General features: G+C 47.6%; 2 protein-coding genes across 3 annotated transcripts in view; one reads left to right on the forward strand and one right to left on the reverse strand.

Moving 5' to 3' along the window:
- Nucleotides 1–21,262, forward strand: part of LOC134503964 (G patch domain-containing protein 4) — a 53,558-nt gene that overhangs the window by 20,287 nt on the left and 12,009 nt on the right. The window lies entirely within an intron of this gene.
- On the reverse strand, nt 5,012–6,523 carry LOC134503919 (mitogen-activated protein kinase 15-like). Its single transcript, XM_063312875.1, has 2 exons — nt 6,176–6,523; nt 5,012–6,042 (listed from the first exon to the last, which is right to left on the reverse strand). Exons 1-2 carry the CDS (start codon nt 6,340–6,342, stop codon nt 5,787–5,789), a joined length of 423 nt encoding a protein of 140 aa, XP_063168945.1. The 5' UTR covers nt 6,343–6,523; the 3' UTR covers nt 5,012–5,786.

The raw sequence follows: 21,262 nt of genomic DNA on the forward strand, positions 1-21,262 counted from the left end.
CTCAGAATTTTCCTCCAGCACCACAATTCAAAAGCATTGATCTTCCTTCTCTCAGCCTTCTTTATGGTCCAGCTCTCGCAGCCATATGTTACTACAGGGAACACCATTGCTTTAACTATGCTGGCCTTTGTTGTCAGTGTGATGTCTCTGCTCTTAACTATTTTATCGAGATTGGTCATTGCTCTTCTCCCAAGGATTAAGTGTCTTCTGATTTCCTGACTGCAGTCAGCATCTGCAGTAATCTTCGCACCTAGAAATACAAAGTCTTTCACTGCTTCTACATTTTCTCCCTCTATTTGCCAGTTATCAATCAAGCTGGTTGCCATAATCTTGGTTTTTTTCAGGTTTAGCTGCAAGCCAGCTTTTGCACTTTCTTCTTTCACCTTCATCATACGGCTCCTCAGTTCCTCTTCACTTTCAGCCATCTACATATCTGAGATTAATGTTTCTTCCAGCGATTTTAACTGCAGCCTTGGATTCCTCAAGCACAGCACGTCGCATTATATGTTCTGCGTACAAGTTGAATAGGTAGGGTGAGAGTATGCAACCCTGCCATACTCCTTTCCCAATCTTAAACCAGTCGTTCCGTGGTCTGTTCTTAGTGTTGCTACTTGATCGTTATACAGATTCCTCAGGAGGCAGACAAGATGACTTGGTATCCCCATACCACTAAGAACTTGCCACAATTTGTTATGGTTCACACAGTCAAAGGGTTTAGAATAGTCAAACAGAAATAGATGTTTTTCTGAAACTCCCTGGCCTTTTCCATTATCCAGCGGATATTGGCAATTTGGTCCCTAGTTCCTCTGCCTTTTCTAAACCCAGCTTGTACATCTGGCAATTCTCGCTCCATGAATTGCTGAAGTCTACATTGCAGGATCTTGAGCATTACCTTACTGGCATGTGAAATGAGTGCCACTGTTCGATAGTGTGAACATTCTTTAGTGTTTCCCTTTTTTGGTATGGGGATATATATCAGCCTCTGCAGCCTCTCACTTGGCTAAAATCCTCCCGTGCGCGTTCGCACCCACCCTGAAATTGCTCCCTGCTTCCTGCTTTGATGGATCCACAGGAGGTTTCCCCCTTATGCTTGTGATAGGATGTTTGGGGCCAGGCGCCCTGGCAGGATGTACACAGGCATCATGGCAGGACGCACAATCCTTACACAGACTTGTCACTGTCTCAGAAAAAAACCTCCTAGAGGCACAGTGTGACTTTTGGCCAGAAAGGAGTACAGCAGTCATATTTGCCATGAGGCAAGTCCAGGAGAAGTGCATTGATCAGAACTAGCCTTTTATTGATCTGACATAGGTATTTGACACTGTAAACAGGGAGGCTCTCTAGATCATCCTGAGTCATTATGGATGCCTGAGGAAATTCGTGAAGTTGATTCAGCTACTCCATGACAAAATGACAGGACAGGGTCTTTACATGGTGATACAGCTGCATTTGCCATTTCCAATGGGGTAAAACAGGGTTGTGTGCTAGCCCCAGTCCTGTTCAATCTGTTCTTCGCTTGCATGTTCTCACGTGCTGTCCAGGATCTGGAGGAGGGAGTGTACATTGGGTACCAAATAGATGGCTCTCTCTTTGACCTTCGCTGCTTGAACACATGGACAAAGTGCATCCGTACATCTTTGCTGATGACTGTACTCTCCTGGTGCACAATGATAATTTTTCTTATTTTCTTATTTATTTATTTATTTATTTATTTATTTATTTATTTATTTACCTATCTATCTATCTATCTATCAATCAATGAATCAATTAATCAATCAAATTTATCACCACCCATATCCCAAAAGGGACTCTGGGCGGTTTACAATAAAACAATGATCTATGGTTGATGCTGAACAAATTCTCAGATGCTGCTATGCAATTCAGGCTATCAGCCTGAACGTGATGGAAGTACTTTGCCAGTCCGTGCCAAATACCAACCTCATAGAACCAAAAATCACTGTTGACAACACCCAGCTGACAAATGTAAACAACTTCAAATACTTGGGAAGCATCATCTCATGCGATGGGTTTTTGGACAAAGAAATTGACTTCAGGATCAGCAAAGCCAGCCAGGCACTGGGACGGCTGCATATCAGAGTGCTCAATCAACACAAAATCTGTATCTCCACAAAGCTGAAAGTCTACAGAGCGATTATCCCTTCTCTCCTATATGGATGTGAGTCCTAGAGTACAAAAGGCACATAAAACAACTGGAGAAATTTCACATGAGCACTCTCCGCTCCATCCTCGGCATTCATTGGCAAGACTATGTCTCCAACCTGGAGGTCTTGGATTGCGCAGAGTCCACCAGCATTGAGTCCCTGATTATCAGAGCCCAGATGCAGGGGGTGGGACACATAATCAGAATGGATGACCACTGTATGCCTCACCAGTTGCTCTATAGTGTGCTGGAGTCTGGGAAGAGACCTCGAGGTTGACCATGCAAACACTACAAAGATGCTGTGAAATAAACCATACACCACTGTGACATCCAGCCAAGGGAACTAGGAGCTGCAGCTGCTGACAGAACCCATTGGTGAGCCTGTGCTATGAAGCCTCCACTGTCTTTGAAGACAGGCGCCACCAAAAACTGATAGAAAACCACAAGCAGCATCGCAGAATAACACCCATGGTTACTACAACAATGGACTTCCAGTGCCCCCATTGTGTTAGATTCTGCACCTCCAGTCTGGGACTGCAGAGCCACCTCTGTGTCCACAGATGAATTACACAACAGCATGTCTTCTGTGAACCCAAAGGACTACCATATATACAGGTAGTCCTCATTCAGTGACCATGTGTTCGGTGACCATTCGAAGTTACAATGGCACTGAACAAGGGGATGTACAACTGTTCCTCATAGTTGTGGCTGTTGCAGTGTCCCCATGGTCACATGATCATGATTTGGACACTTGGCAACCAGCTCACAATTAGAATGGTCACAGCATCCTGTGGTCACGTGATCGCCATTTGCAACCTTCACCACCAGCTTCCGACAAACAACGTCAATCGCAAAGACAGCAGGAGGTCACAAATGGGACCACACAGCAGAAGGTCATCATGGGACCGCACAGGATTTGCCTAACAATGGCAACTGGAACTGCTGTAACTTAAGTTGGCACGATCACATGGTGTTGCACTTTACAACCATGTGTCATGATCGCCGTTGCAGTGTTTGCGACATCGTAACGGCTCGCATGACAAAGTGCGGATGCGTGTCAATGGCTGGAGAGGTGCAGGCGATAAGCCGGACAGAAGAAGGTAATGGGGTTGGGACATCTACTGAACAAACAAGGTCCCATCGCCCGGTAATCGGCCATTGACGCCCCTGATAAAGAAAGGATCAGGGTGAGGTTCGGAAAGGCACATCCGGGCTTTCGAGGAATATCGAGGTCTAATCGCCCAGTAATGGACCATTACCTCGCAGGAAGATAAACAGGGCGATGCCCGAGGCGAATGGGGCTGGACGACCTCTCACCTATCAAGTCTTGATGGCCTGTCACTCCGTGGAACTCGTGGGGCACACCCGAGGAGTGTGGGGGTGGAGCGCTGTTTGGCGCGAGACTATTTAATTCAACTTTTGGCGTCCTTCCCTCACTCTCAGCTTTTTACTGGTGTGCATTCTATTCTAAATAAAAGCCAGAGTTTAAACTTGATTTAGAGTCTGAGTCTTTAATTTAGTCTTAGGCATTCCTTACACCATCACTTAACAATGGAGTTGCCAGTCCCTATTACCATAGTTAAGCGAGGACTACCTGTATATCCATGCCAAATCCGTATTATTTAATGTCTATACAAAACCAAAGGGAAAGGTCATCCATCAGTTTGGGGTAAAGTATCATTGTTACTCTGATGCTAAACTATATATTGCCACCTTTGCCCAGGCCAGAGATCCTGGGGAAATCTTGGCCCAGTATCTGGAGGATGTCAGGGACCAGAAGGGGAGAAACAAGTTCAGATTAAACTCAAAATAGAGTTGATGTTTGTCCATTAACTTTTAGCCTTTTGAGAACACTGGTTCAAGATAGTTGCCCTAAACAGGGGCAGATCTGTGGCTTGGGAAATCCTCCTGGTCTCATGGCTCCTGCTTGAATAGCTTTTGTCTATCTTTGCTAGTTATAGCTACTCATGACCTTTTCACTGCGTGCTTGGATGATTGCAACATGCTGTATGTGGAGCTATTTTTGAAGACAACTCAGGACCCACAATGAGTACAGGCTGCAAGCTGGGGAAATCTGCTATTATAAGATAATACCTATTTTACAGTTGCTGTTCTTGTTGCCACTAGGCTTCCAGGCACAATTAAAAGTGCTGATTATTCTCTAGAAAGCCTAGCATAGCACCTGTATGTGTCAGGACCACCTTACCCAATAGGGTTCTGTGAGGAGATCTAGAGAGATCTGGTCAACATTCCAACTTTGTGAGGGGTATGTGGACTAGAAGACAGACATTCTGTCTGGTAGTCCCTATATTATGGAACACACTGCCCCCAGAAGTGCACTGAGATCCTTCAACTCCTGGCATTCCAGAAAGCACTCACATTTGACAGCTAGCTGGTGAGTACTAGATGACCGTTCTTCGTCGTTTTTGTTATATTTTAATGACTGGAATACCTATTTTAATGTTTTATTGTATGCCATCCAGAATCCTTTGATGGGAGAGTTATAAAAACAAATAACAAATAATCTTGGATGAACAGGAAAAGCAGTAAATACAGAGGAAGCCAGGTTTGTGTTAAGTAAGACTGGGTAACCTATGGCCTGCATGGGAATCCCCAAAGCTTCCTAGGATAAACCTGCTGCTATCAGAGGCAAAATAATAATTTCCAGCAGCATGACTTCCTGGGGCTTTTTTCCAAAAATTTAAGTTGTAAAATATACATTAAGCCTCTAAGGAGGAAGGTGGAAAAGTCTGGCCCCATTATACAGTTAACATCACTGGCCATTAAAAAAAGCAATTTAAAGATTAATTTATAAAATAAATAAAAGTGGAGCTTCCTGAGGAAACCTGTCCCTCACAGAATGCTAGTTCTGGAAGAGGTCATTTAGGCCATGCATTCCAACCCCCTGCTCAAGGCCAAGCAAATCAAAATCCAGGCACACCCAACACATGGTGGTCCAGTGTCTCCATGAACACTTCTACTGAAAGGGAACTGGCCTACTATCGAAACATCTGCCTCCACTGTCAAACTGCTCTGGCTGTTAGGAAGCTTTTTCTAAAGTTTGTCTGGAATCCGTCTTTCTGCATTTTAGAATATCACCATGCCAGGCATACCTTGTCCTATACACTGGGCCCTTACCACATGATTCCTAAGTGAAGAACTTAGCATTTATTTATGTTAAGCTTCCTTTTCTTTTTTTCAACCACTTCTTTAACTAACAGGGCCATTCTAAATTTTGTTTCTGACTTCAGTGGTATCTCACCAAATTCTCTGTCATCTGAAAATCTGGTAAGTGCACCCTCTGCTCTGCTCATCCAGGCTTTATTATTAAAATACTAAACTTTGTAACACTTCTTTTGACCCTCTCCATTTCACTGAACACGCTGAGACACCAAGCTGGGATTAATTTGCATTTCAGTAACACACTAATCAGAATGCCTTGACATATTTCACAAAAAGCTTTGCTGAAATCATGTAATACTGTGCCTGCAACACTCCCATGATTTACTGCCTTACTCAATCCTAAAGGGAGGTAAAGTTAGCTTGACACATTCAAACTGACACTGGTTTGTTTTCAAGATATTAAAGAGGAATTGTGATGAACAACTGTCTAGAAGTTTCTTGGTTATGTCAGGAGTAAATTCCTGGATTCTCCTTTTTCCTTCATTTTGAAGAACAGGACGTGCCATCTCTCAGCCCTCTGGCCATTAAGGGTTCTTCCAAGATTATGGCTAAAGGCCCCTTGGATCTGTTCTGTGCTGGGGCAGGGCATTACCTCATAAACCCGATTGCAATACTCCGCCACCGAGAGCTGCACATCGTCGGCAAGAGGAAGGGTCACACTGTGGTCTAGAGCAGGCTCCTTGGCAGCACAGTGGAACCTACAGAGACAAGGACTGGTGAGCACAAGACTGACTGAAGGAGGCTGCAACAGGCACCAACACAGCTTTGCCCGTGGCTTTCACGGCACAGGAGAGGCCGGATGGCTGAACCTACGCTCCCCAGAGTTTTCACCTTTGCACATAGGGATGCTCCAGCGCCTCCTCCGCTGTTAGCCATTTCTCAGGGTTAAACACCAAGAGCTGTTTCAGAAGGTCCAGCGCCTGGGGAGGGGTGGAGGCAGGCAAAAGCTCCTCCAGGGTCAGCTGGGGCCTGCAGTTGGACAAAAAGCATGCTGCCATTCCAAACCACAGAGTGCTCCCAGACACCCTTACCCGGTGGCCTTGCTAGGGTGAAAGAGACGCCTTCTCTGGAACCATGTTCCATTCAGCAAAAAGAAACACTCACTGGCAGTTCACACAGTGGATCACCAATGCTTGGTAGTCAGAATGGAAGGCTTCCAGATCTGCAAGGCAAAGCAACAGACTGGGGTCCCCGAGCGAACAGCCTTCAACCTAAGCAGCACCTGCCTGGGCCTTAGTGTCAGACAACAGAGTTACTGATCCTGCTCTTTCAAGCATGTCACCATGTAAGAGGGGAAGACCCTGGCAGGGATGAGGCCAGGAGGCTGCTCTCCCAAATGAGAGAATGGCCGCAAAGGCCAGAAATAGGAAGCAATCTCTGCTTCTTTCAGGAGGGAAAGTGGGTGGCCTTCAGGACCACCTTCTCCAGCTGGAATCAACTCCTGATCCCAGGGAAGGGGCAACAACCACACACAACTCGGATGCAGGGGGGACAAGGTCGGTGGCCCTGCCCTTGCCCAGGCTATGGAATGGCCTCCTAGCTGACCTGAGGGTGGCCTCTACAATGTGGGCCATGCCCTGCCCCAACCTTGGCCTAACCCTAGCCCTTCACCCAAAGCCCCTGAACTTTCCCCTCACTCTCCTTGTGGGCAACTGAGACAACAGGAAGGGCACTCCTGCCAGTCTTGCCATGCCCTCCAGGGCCAGCCTTCCTCCTCCTAACCAGGCCCTACTTTCACCAGGCCCTGGCAGGTGGGGATGCCATTACTGTACTCTCACCGCCTCTGGGGAGGGGCTCCTCTACAAGACCTTCTCTGTTCCACAGGAGCAAGGATAGCCTGTGTGCTCAGTCCTTGCAGCGCAGCTGCCTTCCCTCCCCACTTTGTTTACTAGCCAGAAGCAGACACTCTCCCCCGGTGGGAATCAGCGGCTCTCGGGACAAGCCCTGACTTTGCCATCAGCAGCTGTTCAGCAGGCCACCCATCCATCCGTCCCTCAGAATACACAGCTTCTCAGATCAGTCTTCTGTTAAAGCCCCAGAGGGCTCATTGAGTAGGGGGATCCTTGGGAGTCCCAGTGGCTCCTGCCCCTCCTTCAAGAAGGTTTCCTCAGAGTCTCATTTGCAGGAGCCACAGAGGAGGGCCTTCTCAGTGTTTCTGGCATGGTCTAGGGTCTGAGAGGGCAATTTTGATGCCTCCTGCAAGGTGGAATGTTTTACAGAATGGCTGTTGGCATTGCCTGGTATATTTGGGTAAATACTGCTTATGTATGTAGTTTTTAATTGGGTTAACCTACTGGGTATGTACATCACTCAATCAGTTTAGGGCTTAAGGTAAAGGTAAAGGTTTCCCTTGACGTAAAGTCCAGTCGAATCCGACTCTAGGGGGCGGTGCTCATCTCCGTTTCTAAGCCATGGAGCCGGCGTTGTCATAGACACTTCCGGGTCATGTGGCCAGCATGACCCGGAAGTCATGCATATAAATCCAGGAAATACAAATAAACAAACTTCCCTGCAAACTTCTTTTGTCCCTTCATTTTCCAGTGGGCACCTTGAAAGAACAGGAGCTGTTGGCCTTCTGTTCTGACCTGAAAGCCCTGGGCTTAAAGACTGAAACCTACAAGCCTTGTGTTGCAAGTGCACTATAGGACAGCTCCCTGGGGAGAGGCCAGGGACAGGGACAGGGCACCACTTAGCACTTAGAGGGAGGACATGCTACCTGAGTAGAGAAGATCAGTGGGAGGGCATGTCAAAAGGCAAGTTGGAAGAAGCGCCTTAACAAGAATGGGCCTAACCGAAAAGTATTCCTCTGTGCTTGGCCACAGTTACTCACAAATATTAATTTGACAGAAGACAAATAAACATGCTGCTTACTCTGCAGTTATTTTCTCATGTTTCTAAAAACATGTAAATAATATTCTAAAAAGCCACCACTTTTCTGTTCTAGATTTTTCTCAGCCTGTCCTAGTAAACAGTGGAATCAAGAATGAAAAAGTATTCAAAAGCCACTCAATTCATCTTCAAAACAATTGCCAAATTTCTGGCATTCACTAACCAGAGGAGGAATGCTGGGATCTGAGCAAACCATGGACAAATATAGGATAGATACATGGCCTGCTCCTGAAGCCAAACCAGGAGACAAGCTGTTTTGCCCATTTTGGCCAGCCCTTCACACTGCACCATCTTCTATCCCCTTTCCTCTTCCATTTACTCCTCTAGCGATCCTAAAGGAAACCTGCCACACTGCTCTCTACCTCCCTTACTCTTTCCTGCACTTCCCATGATGACATACTGAGTCGCAAACCAGTCATGCTTGTCTGGTGGGCTGTGCAGAACAGAGCTGAAACCTAGAAAATGAGTTGAATAAGCTATGATTCAGTTGAACTGTGAGGAAATCCACTGTATGACCCCAGAGGCCATTTTTATGTGAGGCACTACCATGTCATCTTGTCTGCCTCCTGAGGAATCAAGGAGGCAGACAAGATGACATGGTAGTAACGACCAAGTAGCAACAGTAAGAACAGACCACGGAACAACGGACTGGTTTAAGATTGGGAAAGGAGTATGGCAGGGCTGTATACTCTCACCCTACCCATTCAACTTGCGACGTGCTGAGCTTGAGGAATCCAAGGCTGCAGTTAAAATCGCTGGAAGAAACATTAACAATCTCAGATATGCAGATGATACCACTTTGATGGCTGAAAGCGAAGAGGAACTGAGGAGCCTTATGATGAAGGTGAAAGAAGAAAGTGCAAATGCTGGCTTGCAGCTAAACCTGAAAAAAACCAAGATTATGGCAACCAGCCTGATTGATAACTGGCAAATAGAGGGAGAAAACGTAGAGGCAGTGAAAGACTTTGTATTTCTAGGTGCAAAGATTACTGCAGATGCTGACTGCAGTCAGGAAATCAGAAGACACTTAATCCTTGGGAGAAGAGCAATGACCAATCTCGATAAAATAGTTAAGAGCAGAGACATCACGCTGACAACAAAGGTCTGCATAGTTAAAGCAATGGTGTTCCCTGTAGTAACATATGGCTGCGAGAGCTGGACCATAAGGAAGGCTGAGAGAAGGAAGATCAATGCTTTTGAATTGTGGTGCTGGAGGAAAATTCTGAGAGTGCCTTGGACTGCCAGAAGATCAAACCAGTCCATCCTCCAGGAAATAAAGCCAGACTGCTCACTTGAGGGAATGATATTAAAGGCAAAACTGAAATACTTTGGCCACATAATGAGAAGGCAGGACACCCTGGAGAAGATGATGATGCTGGGGAGAGTGGAAGGCAAAAGGAAGAGGGGCCGACCAAGGGCAGGATGGATGGATGAGATTCTAGAGGTGATGGACTCGTCCGTGGGGGAGCTGGGGGTGTTGACGACCAACAGTAAGCTCTGGTGTGGGCTGGTCCATGAAGTCATGAAGAGTCGGAAGTGACTGAATGAATAAGCAACAAACTGTTATGTGACCTTCATTTTCGTTTCTGGATTTGGACTATGCCCAAATGACACCCTTCCCCCCAAGCAACCTGGGTTAGCTTCTGGGCGGACTATCAGATCCAGGGCTTCTCATGATCTCTGGACCCAGAAAGAAGACTTACTTTGCAGTTAAGCTTTCCTTATGGCTTTGAGACACAGACACAAGAGCCATTTCAAAACGAGGCTGGTCGACACTGTCCCTGTGGTTGGGGGCAGAAAGGGGATGCTGAGTCTGGTGGTTCTGACCACAATTTGGCCAACTCGTGTTTGTTTCCTGGACATTACCCTCCTGCTCCCCAGAACTCAGGACATGACAAAAGTGATTGGGTTGCTGATCTCCACAAACGCTCTCAGTTCCCTAGACTGTCTGGCACTGAAATCCTGCACAACTCCTACACTTAGCAAGGGTTCAACTAGGTCCCTTCCAACTCTATGATTCACTTCCACTCTGACAATGGGTTCAGCTCCCAAGCCATCACAAAAGCAAATGCCTTTCTTGGCAGCAATATAACCAAGGACCCAAAAAGTGAATATCATTTCAGAAAGGGGAGAACCAGGGCGTGTGTGCCAGCTCACTGAGCCTCTGCCTTTTAAAGCTTGGCTGAGGAAGAAGGTAGAGGTAGTGGTACTCTATGATTCACTTCCACTCTGACAATGGGTTCAGCTCCCAAGCCATCACAAAAGCAAATGCCTTTCTTGGCAGCAATATAACCAAGGACCCAAAAAGTGAATATCATTTCAGAAAGGGGAGAACCTTTTAAAGCTTGGCTGAGGAAGAAGGTAGAGGTAGTGGTACTCTATGATTCACTTCCACTCTGACAATGGGTTCAGCTCCCAAGCCATCACAAAAGCAAATGCCTTTCTTGGCAGCAATATAACCAAGGACCCAAAAAGTGAATATCATTTCAGAAAGGGGAGAACCAGGGCGTGTGTGCCAGCTCACTGAGCCTCTGCCTTTTAAAGCTTGGCTGAGGAAGAAGGTAGAGGTAGTGGTACCTGTCAATGTATTTTATAAGGACTGGAGCTCAGTGCCAAGCTTCTCAAGAGTCTAACCCTCTATCTGAGAGTTTTACAGTGTGTAATCTTCAGAAGCCCCCAATTTTTAAGAAAGGAAAATGTCAAACATGCCAGGACTATCATCTTTATTCCTGCTTGTGAAAGTATTCAAAAGCTCCCTGCCTGTGCACTAATTGGGCTCAGCAGGAGGAACAGCAGAAAACCTTCTGGATAAACAAGGCATTTTCGGACACAAACCAGTAAAATTCTGGAGGAAGCCTTCAGTTTTCCCTCAGCAAAGCAGGAAACAAAGTTATGATGATTCAAAAATGCAGCTTTTTACAGCAAGGAAGGGAGTTCTGGGCAGCTTCACCTATCTGACCCATCAGCTCTAGGTAGATACACACACACACAGAGTTAGTTCTTCTTACCTGTCATGTTCGCCGTTTCAATGTCTTTGATACATCGTAATGTTTCGCATGTCATTAGCTGGATGCGTGTTTCATCTTTCACGGGAGGATGGGAGTAGTTATCTCTTGGCTGTGCTTTGGAATGTATTTGCTTTATCTGCTATGTTCAAGGTTACTTTCCCAGGCTAGCAGGTCTGACGATTGCTAGCACCTGGACCGGGCGGGGCTGTTGCCAGGGAGGCGGGATGTGTTCGTACCGAGGGTTTTAAGTTTGTATTTGGCGCGCTTTTTGCTCATTCTCAGCTTTCTCTGTATTTGTCCTAGATCCTTAATAAATCAGATTTCATTTAGCAGCCTCTTGTGAGTCTGAGTATTTGGGGCTGGGCAATCATTACATAAAGCTGAGAATCAAAGATCCCGACCCCGCTGGCCCCTTTCCAGGAAAGGGCAAGTTGTCTAAACCTGTGAGGGAGAGCGCCAGCGATGACCGAACCCGATATCGAGCTGATGGAAGAAGGGGAGCCGGATTCGACCGTGAGATGCCCCGACCGACCGTCCCAAGTGGGGGAGCTGTCAGCTATCCTGGAAGAGGCGAGCTCTGAGTCGGAGGGCGAAGCCGGGGGCATGAAAACCGCCCCGGAGACTACCGTAACCACCTCGGGTGAGCTGGTCACCTGGGATGAGACCCAAGGGGATGTCTCGGTGGCGGGGGGTCCATCCTGGAGGCAGAGGTACCCACTGTCCCCTACAGTGGTCCAGGTGCAGCCCAAGGAGGGCTCCCCCACCCCGGATCGTATCCGGGTGTTGGAGTCGAAAATGGACTCATTAGAGACAATACTGAAACAGCTGAGTCTAGACCTGAGTTCGTTGAAAGAAACCCGGGACGGGTCAAGCCAACGGCATTCGACCCCTTCGTCCCATGGGCAGTCCCCAGAGCAGAGATGAACCGCGCATCTGAGGGAAGGGGAACAAGCGGTCCGGATGGAAGTAGCATCACCGTCCGTGCGACCAGCCCCAGCCCCCGCGCCGCCACTGGCCGGAGAGACGCAGCCCACTGAAGCCCCGGGGATGGGGCGCAGCCCGTCGGCGGGTGGGATGCGAGACTTCCCTGTCAAGTTTGATGGGGATCCGACAAAACTCTCATTCTTCCTGACAAATGCTAAAGCATACATGGAGGAATGGGGGTCGCTTTTTCGATCAGAAAAGGCAAAGATCATCACCATTGCCACCAAACTGAAAGGGAGGGCGGCAGACTGGTATGTCCAGATGTGCCAGTCGGAAGCGCCTGAACTGGAGAAATTTAACGAGTTCCTCTGGGCGTTGAGGCAGCACTTTGAGGACCCCCTGGCAAAAGAGAGGGCAAAGCGAGCTTTGAAGGAACTCAAGCAGGGATCGAGATCCGTGGCTGATTACGCGCTGGAGTTCAAAGCACTTGCCGGAAAGTGGATGACTGGTCCCAAGCCACCATCATCGAGTTATTCAAGGATGGCCTGAACACAGAGGTGCTGCGCTGGTCCCTGGGGAGGGACGACCCATATACGTTGTACGAGTAGATCCAGCTGGCGGGGAGGGCTGAGCATGCCCATGAGGTGTTCACCCATTGCAGGGCTGCCAAATCGGGGCGAGAGCTAAAGCCTAGTCGCCCACCGAGCACCAGGGGACGGCCCGGACAAAGAGCCTGGGAAGAGGAGCGAGAGAAACGGTACGCGAAAGGGCAGTGTCTGCGATGTGGTAAGGAGGGGCATTGAGTAGCGGCGTGCCCGAAGGCAAAGGGGGAAGAACGGCCGGGGAAGCCACCGACGAAGTCCCCTTCCCTGCTGCGGAAGCAGAAAGCGGCGGTGGCTGAAAGCGAGGGAGACGGTGTGCCATTCTACGAGGAGGAGGGGGAGCCCGAACTACTGCAGCCGGCGGGAAATGGCAGCCACCTGCTTTAAAGGGCGCCGCTGGGCAGGTGGTGGAAGAAGGGCACGAGCCTTCATCGGTGAGTGGCAGTTACCACATTCTCACGGTGAAATTGAAGTTGGGCTCCCGATCCAAGACTGTAGAAGTATGGGCCATGATCGATTCGGGGTGTTTCAGGTGTTTGATGCACCCCGATGTGGTAGCGGCTCTGGAGCTACCCACGTTCCCCTTGCAGCGACCCATCGCCTTTACGCAGCTGGATGGGTCCATGGCAGGGGGCAAACCAGTCACCCATTTCACAGGACGAGTAGCCTTGCAGTTGGGCAGCCATTGCGAAGGTTTGTCCTTTGTCATGGCTCCGGTGGGGGGTCCCTTGGTGGTTTTGGGGGTGCCCTGGTTGGTTCAACAAAATCCCCAAATAAACTGGGTTTACCGGACTGTCACCTTTAGGGATGGATTTTACCAAGCACCAGAAGGGAGGGGTACCCCAGAGGAGATGGTGGGGGTAGCAGCAGCTGCGACTCCACATTGCCCGGCCCCTCCTCTGGAAGGCTTGCCGCTTGAGTACCAGATGTTTGCTGATGTGTTTGGCGAAAAGGAAGCGGATCAATTGCCCCCTCATCGGAAAACGGATTGTGCCATTGAGCTGGTGCCCAATACCCAATTGCCCAAGCCAAAGATTTATTCCATGACGCAAAAGGAACTAACTTTGCTGAGGGACTTTGTGGACAAAAACTTGGCTCGGGGATTCATTGAGCCAGCGAATTCACCGGTGGGGGCACCGGTCCTCTTCCGCCCAAAAAAGGACGGGACATTAAGACTCTGTACCGATTTCCGTGGGTTAAATGCCGTCTCAATTTCCAATAAATATCCTTTGCCATTGATCAAAGACATGTTGTCACATCTGGTGAAGGGTAAAATCTTCTCTAAACTTGATTTGAGAGAAGCCTATTACCGTGTACACATCAAAGAGGGTGATGAGTGGAAAACGGCGTTCAATTGCCCGTTGGGTGCTTTCCAGTATAAGGTCTTACCTTTTGGTTTGGCTGGGGCCCCTGGGGTATTTATGCAATTGATCAATGAAGTACTTCATGAGCATCGGTTTAAAGGGGTATTGGTGTACTTGGATGATGTATTGATTTATACTGAAACCATGGAAGAACATGTCTCTCTGGTAAAAAGGGTGCTTAGCAAACTCAGAACAGCACAATTGTATGCCAAACTGTCTAAATGTGCCTTTCACCAGACGCAAATTGATTACTTGGGGTATCGAATTTCAGATAAGGGCATTGAAATGGACCCTGCTAAGGTGCAAGCTATTGTGGACTGGGAAAGCCCTCGCACCCACAGGCAACTTCAAAGTTTCCTGGGGTTCAGTAATTATTACAGATTATTCATCAGAGGGTTCGCTGAAATTGCTTTGCCACTAACGGAATTACTTCGAACCAAGGGGCTTGGTGATACTCGAAGAGTAAAGAATCCAGGGGCGCTATTGCGCTGGACGCCTGCCTGCCAAGCGGCGTTCGAGCGGCTCAAAGCGGCTTTTACCAAAGAACCAATTTTGCAACACCCTGACCCCTCTAAGCCTTTTGTGGTGCAGGCTGATGCCTCCGATTATTCCATTGGGGCATTGTTGATGCAAGCTGATGGGGCAGGATGCCTCAAACCGTGTGCCTACTTGTCCCGCAAGTTCTCTGAGACTGAGAGGCGATGGCACGTATGGGAGAAAGAGGCATTTGCAGTAAAAGCTGCGTTAGAAGCTTGGCGGCATTTGCTAGAGGGGGCGAATCACCCGTTCGAGGTGTGGACAGACCATAAAAACTTGGAAGCTCTTAGCACCCCCAGGAAACTGAGCCCAAAACAAGTCCACTGGGCTCAATTCTTCAATCGCTTCAATTTCCAATTGAAGTTTATCCCGGGGAAAAAGAATTTCCTGGCTGATGCGTTGTCACGACAACCCCAGGACTCTGGTGCAGCGCCGGAGGTGGTCAGCACCTTGTGGACGGCACCCCAATTGGGTATGCAGGCTGTGACGCGCAGCCAAACGCGCACGCAGCAGCCACCTTCTGCGGACCCAGCGCAGCCGACTGCTTTGTCAATTCCCTCCCAGTTGCAACAAAAGTTTCTGAAAGAGCTGAAAACTGATACCTGGTTGCTTGCAAATAAACACAATGTTACTTTTGACCGAGGCTTTGCTTGGAAATCCAACCGCCTCTACGTCCCTGAGCGGTTAAGAAAAGACGTGTTGCTCCGTTCACACGATCACAAAGTAGCGGGACATTTTGGGTTTGTGAAAACTTTGCACCTGGTTCGGAGGCAGTTTTGGTGGCCCACATTACGCAAAGATGTCAAGGAGTATGTCTCCTCTTGCACTGTATGCGCGATGTCTAAGCGCAAGGTGGGTAAACCTCAGGGGCTGTTGCAGCCGGTTGCCACCCCAACTTGCCCATGGGATGAAATTTCCATGGACTTCATTGTTGAATTACCACCCAGTCAACGCAAAACTGTCATTTGGGTGGTCAAAGACTATTTCTCAAAGCAAGCCCATTTCATCCCTTGCATATCAATCCCTTCGGCACGTCAATTGGCCTGCCTGTTTTTAGTACACGTGTACAGGCTACACGGATGTCCCTCTCGTTTAATTTCGGACAGGGGCACACAATTTACGTCGCAATTTTGGCGGGCATTCCTCAAACTGCTAGGCACGAAGCAAGCCCTGTCCACGGTGTGGCATCCACAGACGGACGGGGCCACGGAGGCTTTAAATTCTACTCTGGAGCAGTACCTTCGAGCCTTTGTGAATTACCAGCAAGATGACTGGGTGGACCTCCTCCCTTTCGCAGAAGTTGCTTACAACAATGCTGTCCATCAAAGTACGGGTCAAACCCCATTTCGTGTTGCTCAAGGCAGAGACTTTGTACCCATCCCAGATTTACCACAACCTCCAGGCGGCTCGCCCTCACCGGGCGATTGGGCAACACAACTGGCAGATTCCTGGCCAATGATTCAAAAAGCATTGGCTGACGCCCAATTGGATTACAAACATTATGCTGATCAGAAACGTGCTCCTCAGCCTGCATTTCAAGTCGGTGACTTGGTGTACCTCTCCACTAAGTTTATTAAGTCATCACAACCTTCTAAGAAGTTGGCACCTAAGTTTGTGGGTCCTTTCCCCATTATTGCTCAAATTAACCCTGTGACTTTTAAACTTGATCTGCCACATAACTTAAAACGCTTACACCCTGTTTTTCATTGCAGTTTGCTCAAACCGACTATTCGTTCTGACCGCTGGCATGACCAACCTCCACCTCCAACCCCCATCATGATTGACGGTCAACAACACTTTGAAGTTAAAGAAATTTTAGATTCTAGAAGCCTTCGCAATACTCTGCAATACTTAGTCCGTTGGAAGCATTTCCCTCATCCTGAATGGGTCGCCGCAACGGATGTGGCTTCCCCTGTTCTCGTTGCCCGTTTTCACTCTGCTTATCCCGCTAAGCCAGGTCCCTAAGTTTCTTTTTGGGGAGGCGGTATGTCATGTTCGCCGTTTCAATGTCTTTGATACATCGTAACATTTCGCATGTCATTAGCTGGATGCGTGTTTCATCTTTCATGGGAGGATGGGAGAAGTTATCTCTTGGCTGTGCTTTGGAATGTATTTGCTTTATCTGCTATGTTCAAGCATTTATTTATTTATTTATTTATTTATTAATTATTCAAATTTAATTACCACCCATCTCCCCCAAGAGAGGGACTCTGGGAGGTTTACAATAAAATCAAACTCCGACATAAACATTAAAATCTCATAAAACCAGACACATCACAATTATTATAAAATGCAATAAATAAATATAAAATCCAAGAGGGTATAAAATCCAAGCTGGTGGGAGGGACTCTAGGGTGCGAGCCACCCCCAAGAATGGTTGTTCACTTTCCCACCCCAGGCGAGATGGCAGAACCAGGTCTTCAGGGCCTACCGGAAGGTCAGGAGTGAAGGGGCCTGCCTCACCTCCAGGGGCAAGATATTCCAGAGGGCGGGGGCCTCTGCAGAGAAGGCCCGTTTCCTGGACCCCGCCAGATGAAATTCTCTTACGGCCGGGGTCCGTAACATGCCTTCTCTGGATGATCAGGTGGGGTGGGCTGATGTGGGAGAATGGGCGAAAATTGTCCAGCTCAGTTGGGTCCAGCGATGGCTTCTTAAGGAGGGGGTGCACCAGTGCCTCTTTATTAAAAATTTAATAAAAACCTGGTGAGCTGCAAAGCAGAGTGCCAGCCTCTGCCACCTTTATTTACGTGAATGTTTCTATGACTTACATTAGCATTTTTAGAAAATAAAATGAGGCAATTACATCTCACTGCTTTATCTAGCAGTGAGATTTCTTGCTGCCCTCCCCACCTCTCAAAAAAAGACAGAGAACAGATGGTGTAGTAGAAGACATTCTGAGCAGCTAAAGTAACGATGGACTTGGATGTCTGCTGTTGTTAAACTTAATTTTAATTGTTTCAGAGATAGTTCCTCACCAGATTGCTCAAAGCCTCCAACAGTGATGGAGCTTCTAATGTACTGCCTTCACTGGGAAACTTGGTGATACGTTCAGAGACGTATTTGCCTTGAAAATAGCCCGTGTTGAACTGTATAGCACAAACATCAGCACAGGAAATATTTTATGACATTTTGTATTATGTCATTAACTGTTTTATGGTAATTTTTATGTCATTAAATGTTTTATAGAATTTGCCAAAGTTTTTCTGCATTGCAGCATGATTGTGGAAAAAAGATGTATATGGCTTAAGGTGCTGTGGATAGTAGCCAGGTGTGCACAGTCATATACTCCAAAGCAGTTGTAAACCTTTCAGTCTGAAGGGTTACAAGCTGCATTATACAGCTAAAAGAGAGATCCTAAAAGAGGGATCAAATGTCTCGGGCAAAGTCTGTTAAATAAACGTAGGAAAAAATGGGAGGGAAAAGACACAAGGGAGTCTCTCAAACAGTCCAATGAGAACTGAGCACAACAAATGATGCTTAGCTGGCTTCCTATCCTAGAACAATGAAGACTGCAGTAGTTTGTAGCAGGCACTAGAGATGATCTCTTGAACATCTCTGTCAAAGGTTAGAGGGATTAAGTGGATCACTCAGCTCCCTCTCAATTCACCATCTCCCCTCCCTCTGCTCCGTATCCTTGTTCCTCTAGCCTACTTCTTCTCTTTTCTTTCCTGTAACTTTCTCACTTCATTTAATTTACTGAGATTTACTTTGTGAGTTGGAACCTTTTAGCAGATGGAGTGGCTGGGAAGGAAAGACACTGACCGTTATATAATTTAAGAAAAGATACTATTTCAACGTGTGTTTGGTCCAGACGTGGAAAATCTATTTCATCCAAAAGGCCCAAGTGATAGAGAGAGGCAGGGAAGATGGAAAAAAGGCCAGGAGTGGGTGGGCCCATTCTTTGTGTATATGTGGCCCCTGCATACTCCCCCGTACACTCCAAAACACTCTGTGGCACCCGCCCTTTGGAACATTATCCCCCCGGAACTTAGATTGGCCCCCGGCCTTCTGGCCTTTAGGAAGGGCCTGAAAACATGCCTTGTGTCGTCATGCCTGGGGTTCCAGTCATGGAAGCGAGCCTTTTCCATGCTTGTACTGAATGGGATGCTGGGTTGTATTCATCTGCTGACTGTCATTATGTTTTGTGTTTAATTGACCTTTTAATGGTGGTTTTAGTATGGTTGTGTGTTTGTTGCATTTATTTCTATTTTTAATGTGTTTTATTCCTGTTGTTTTTAGTTGTTGTGAGCTGCCTGTGGGATGGGCTGCCATAGAAGTCTAATAAATAAATAAATAGATAAATATGGCTTACTGCATCAACTGCATGTGGTCATTCATGATACATTTATTGATTTCAATTATTTTTATACTACCCCATCCAGTGATTCTGGATGTATCTTGATTCATTTTATAAATTTGCACCTCTCTCCTTCCTTTCCCATTTAGTCAATCATGAGAGACAGATGAAGAAGCTCCCTTAGTTTAAAGGCTGCAGTTTGGATGTCCAGATGTTCAGTGGTGGGTTTCAGAATTTTAGCATCTATTTGTCAGTAGCACCAAATGGACATTTTGGGCAGGATATTCCAGCCAATTTGAGGAATAGGGTTGATGAGACTCCCTGCCTCCAGTATTTTGAACACAACTGGGCTGTGGCCCTTTTAAATAAAATCTCTGCTATTCCATCAGTTATAGTTCAGTTAATGAGCCAGTTTGGTCTAGTGGTTAAGGTTCTGGGCTAGAAACCAGGAGTCTGTGAGTTCTAGCCCCACTTTAGGCATGAAAGCCAGCTGGGTGACCTTGGGCCAGTCCCTACCTCTCAGCCCAACTCACCTCACAGGGTTGTTGTGGGGAAAATAGGAGGAAGGAGTGTTAGGTATGTTCCCTGTGTAAGACTAGGCTTAAGCTGCCATTACCTAAAGCAGTCACTGGGCAGAGAGAACAAAAGCCAGGAATAATCTTGTCTAAAAGATCCCTTCAGGGAGGTAGATAAAAAGGAAGCAAGTCATTAAGGAGACAAAGGAAAAATGTCACCTGAACCAGACAAAGGAAGTTGGGCCTGAGCACATGGAGAACCACCACCCATTCCCATCTACAGCTACTGAACTTGTGAATCAACAAAGCAAGGACTTTTGGGGATAAAAGGGGTCCTGAAGCTTTGGACCCAGACTTGGCAGCTTCTGTCCCTCTAGCTAGTGCCTGGCAGCTTAGCTGGATGTGGGTAAGTGTGGATGGGTGTGCGTCTGTGTGTGTGTGAAAAAGAGCAATGTATCTTGCAACCAGTAAAGTTCTGCTGTTACTTTAAATTCACTGGGTCTCCGTGTATTTCAAAGAACCTGGGTCCCTAATTACTTCCTGGCTGTTGACCAGGGCTGTGTGTCTTGTCTGCTCAAGCCGCACCTCTCTGAAAACCCAGGTAGAAAGCAAGGGGGGCTGACAAGATCTGTGTGCCTCAACAGGCTGTGAGTCTGTGAGTGACCATAAGCCGAACCTGGGAGCTTGTGTGTTTAACACCTGCCTTGAGTTATTTATAAAAATAATAAAGGCGGGACAGAAAATGAAGAAATGCCATTCAAGTCAGGACTTTTATTGTAAAGCTATAGTAACAGAACCTTGCAAGTCTGAATGTGCTTGCCCCCTCCCTCCCTTTGTCTTCATGTGAACTAGGGAGCAGCTTGTCTGAAACATTTTTCTCAAATTACTTTATTGGCCCAGCCTCAGGCCCCATGTCTGACCATTATCTGACCATTACCACTTATCTCTACACCTCTGAAGCAGACTGGGAGGCAGTTCAGCTGCCCTGGGGTGGAGCTGCACAAGCAGAGGGGAGATAACCCCCCCAGGCAGAGCTGGAGCGCAAACTGGGGGCTTTCCTGGGCTGGTGGCAGCCGTGGCCAGGAGGGCTTCTGCATGGTTACCTTTTGTACACCAGTTGTGCCTATTCCTAGATCAGGAGGAGACACTGCTCACAGTCACTCACATCCTACTCGCCTCCTAGTTGGACTATCACAACATGGTCTACATGGAGACACCTTTCAGGAGCATTTGCAAGCTTCAGCTGGTACAAAACTCAGCAGCATGGGCAGTATTGGGTGCACTGTGGCTCACCCATGTAATACCACTGCTCCATGAGCTGCACTGCTCCGAGTGGGCTTCTGGGTGCAATTCAACGTGTTGGTTGTCACCTTCAAAGCCTTACATAACATGGGACCAGGTTAGTATAGGGCTGCCTATCCCCAATGGTTTCTTCCCCTCCCACTACACCTGGCAGGGTGGGTACGCTTTGGGTTCCTGTGGTGAGGGCCACCTGGTGGGGCCTCAGAAGTATGTGTTCTCTGTCGCGGTACCTGCCGTATGTAGCAACCTCCCCGCAGAGATATGGATGGCCCCAACCCTGTTGGACTTTTGAAAGGCTATGAAGACCTGTCTCTTCCCCCATGCATTGGGTGTCAGGCTGTTAGTACTTGAGTGCTGGTGTGGATGTATGTTGCAGGTAACACACACTCTCAGCCGATCTCACCTCACAGGGTTGTTGTGGGGAAAATAGGAGGACAGAATATTTAGTATTTTCACCACCTTCGGGTATTTATAAAAATA

The sequence above is a fragment of the Candoia aspera genome, chromosome 11 (genome assembly GCF_035149785.1).
Source record: "Candoia aspera isolate rCanAsp1 chromosome 11, rCanAsp1.hap2, whole genome shotgun sequence".
NCBI lineage: Eukaryota > Metazoa > Chordata > Lepidosauria > Squamata > Boidae > Candoia > Candoia aspera.

Coding starts and splice junctions, on each gene's coding strand:
- LOC134503919 (XM_063312875.1), bottom strand. CDS start 6,342: ATGGCAGCATGCTTTTTGTCCAACTGCAGGCCCCAGCTGACCCTGGAG. Junction 6,043..6,175: donor GAGCATCCCTATGTGCAAAG/GTGAAAACTCTG, acceptor TTGTCTCTGTAG/GTTCCACTGTGCTGCCAAGG.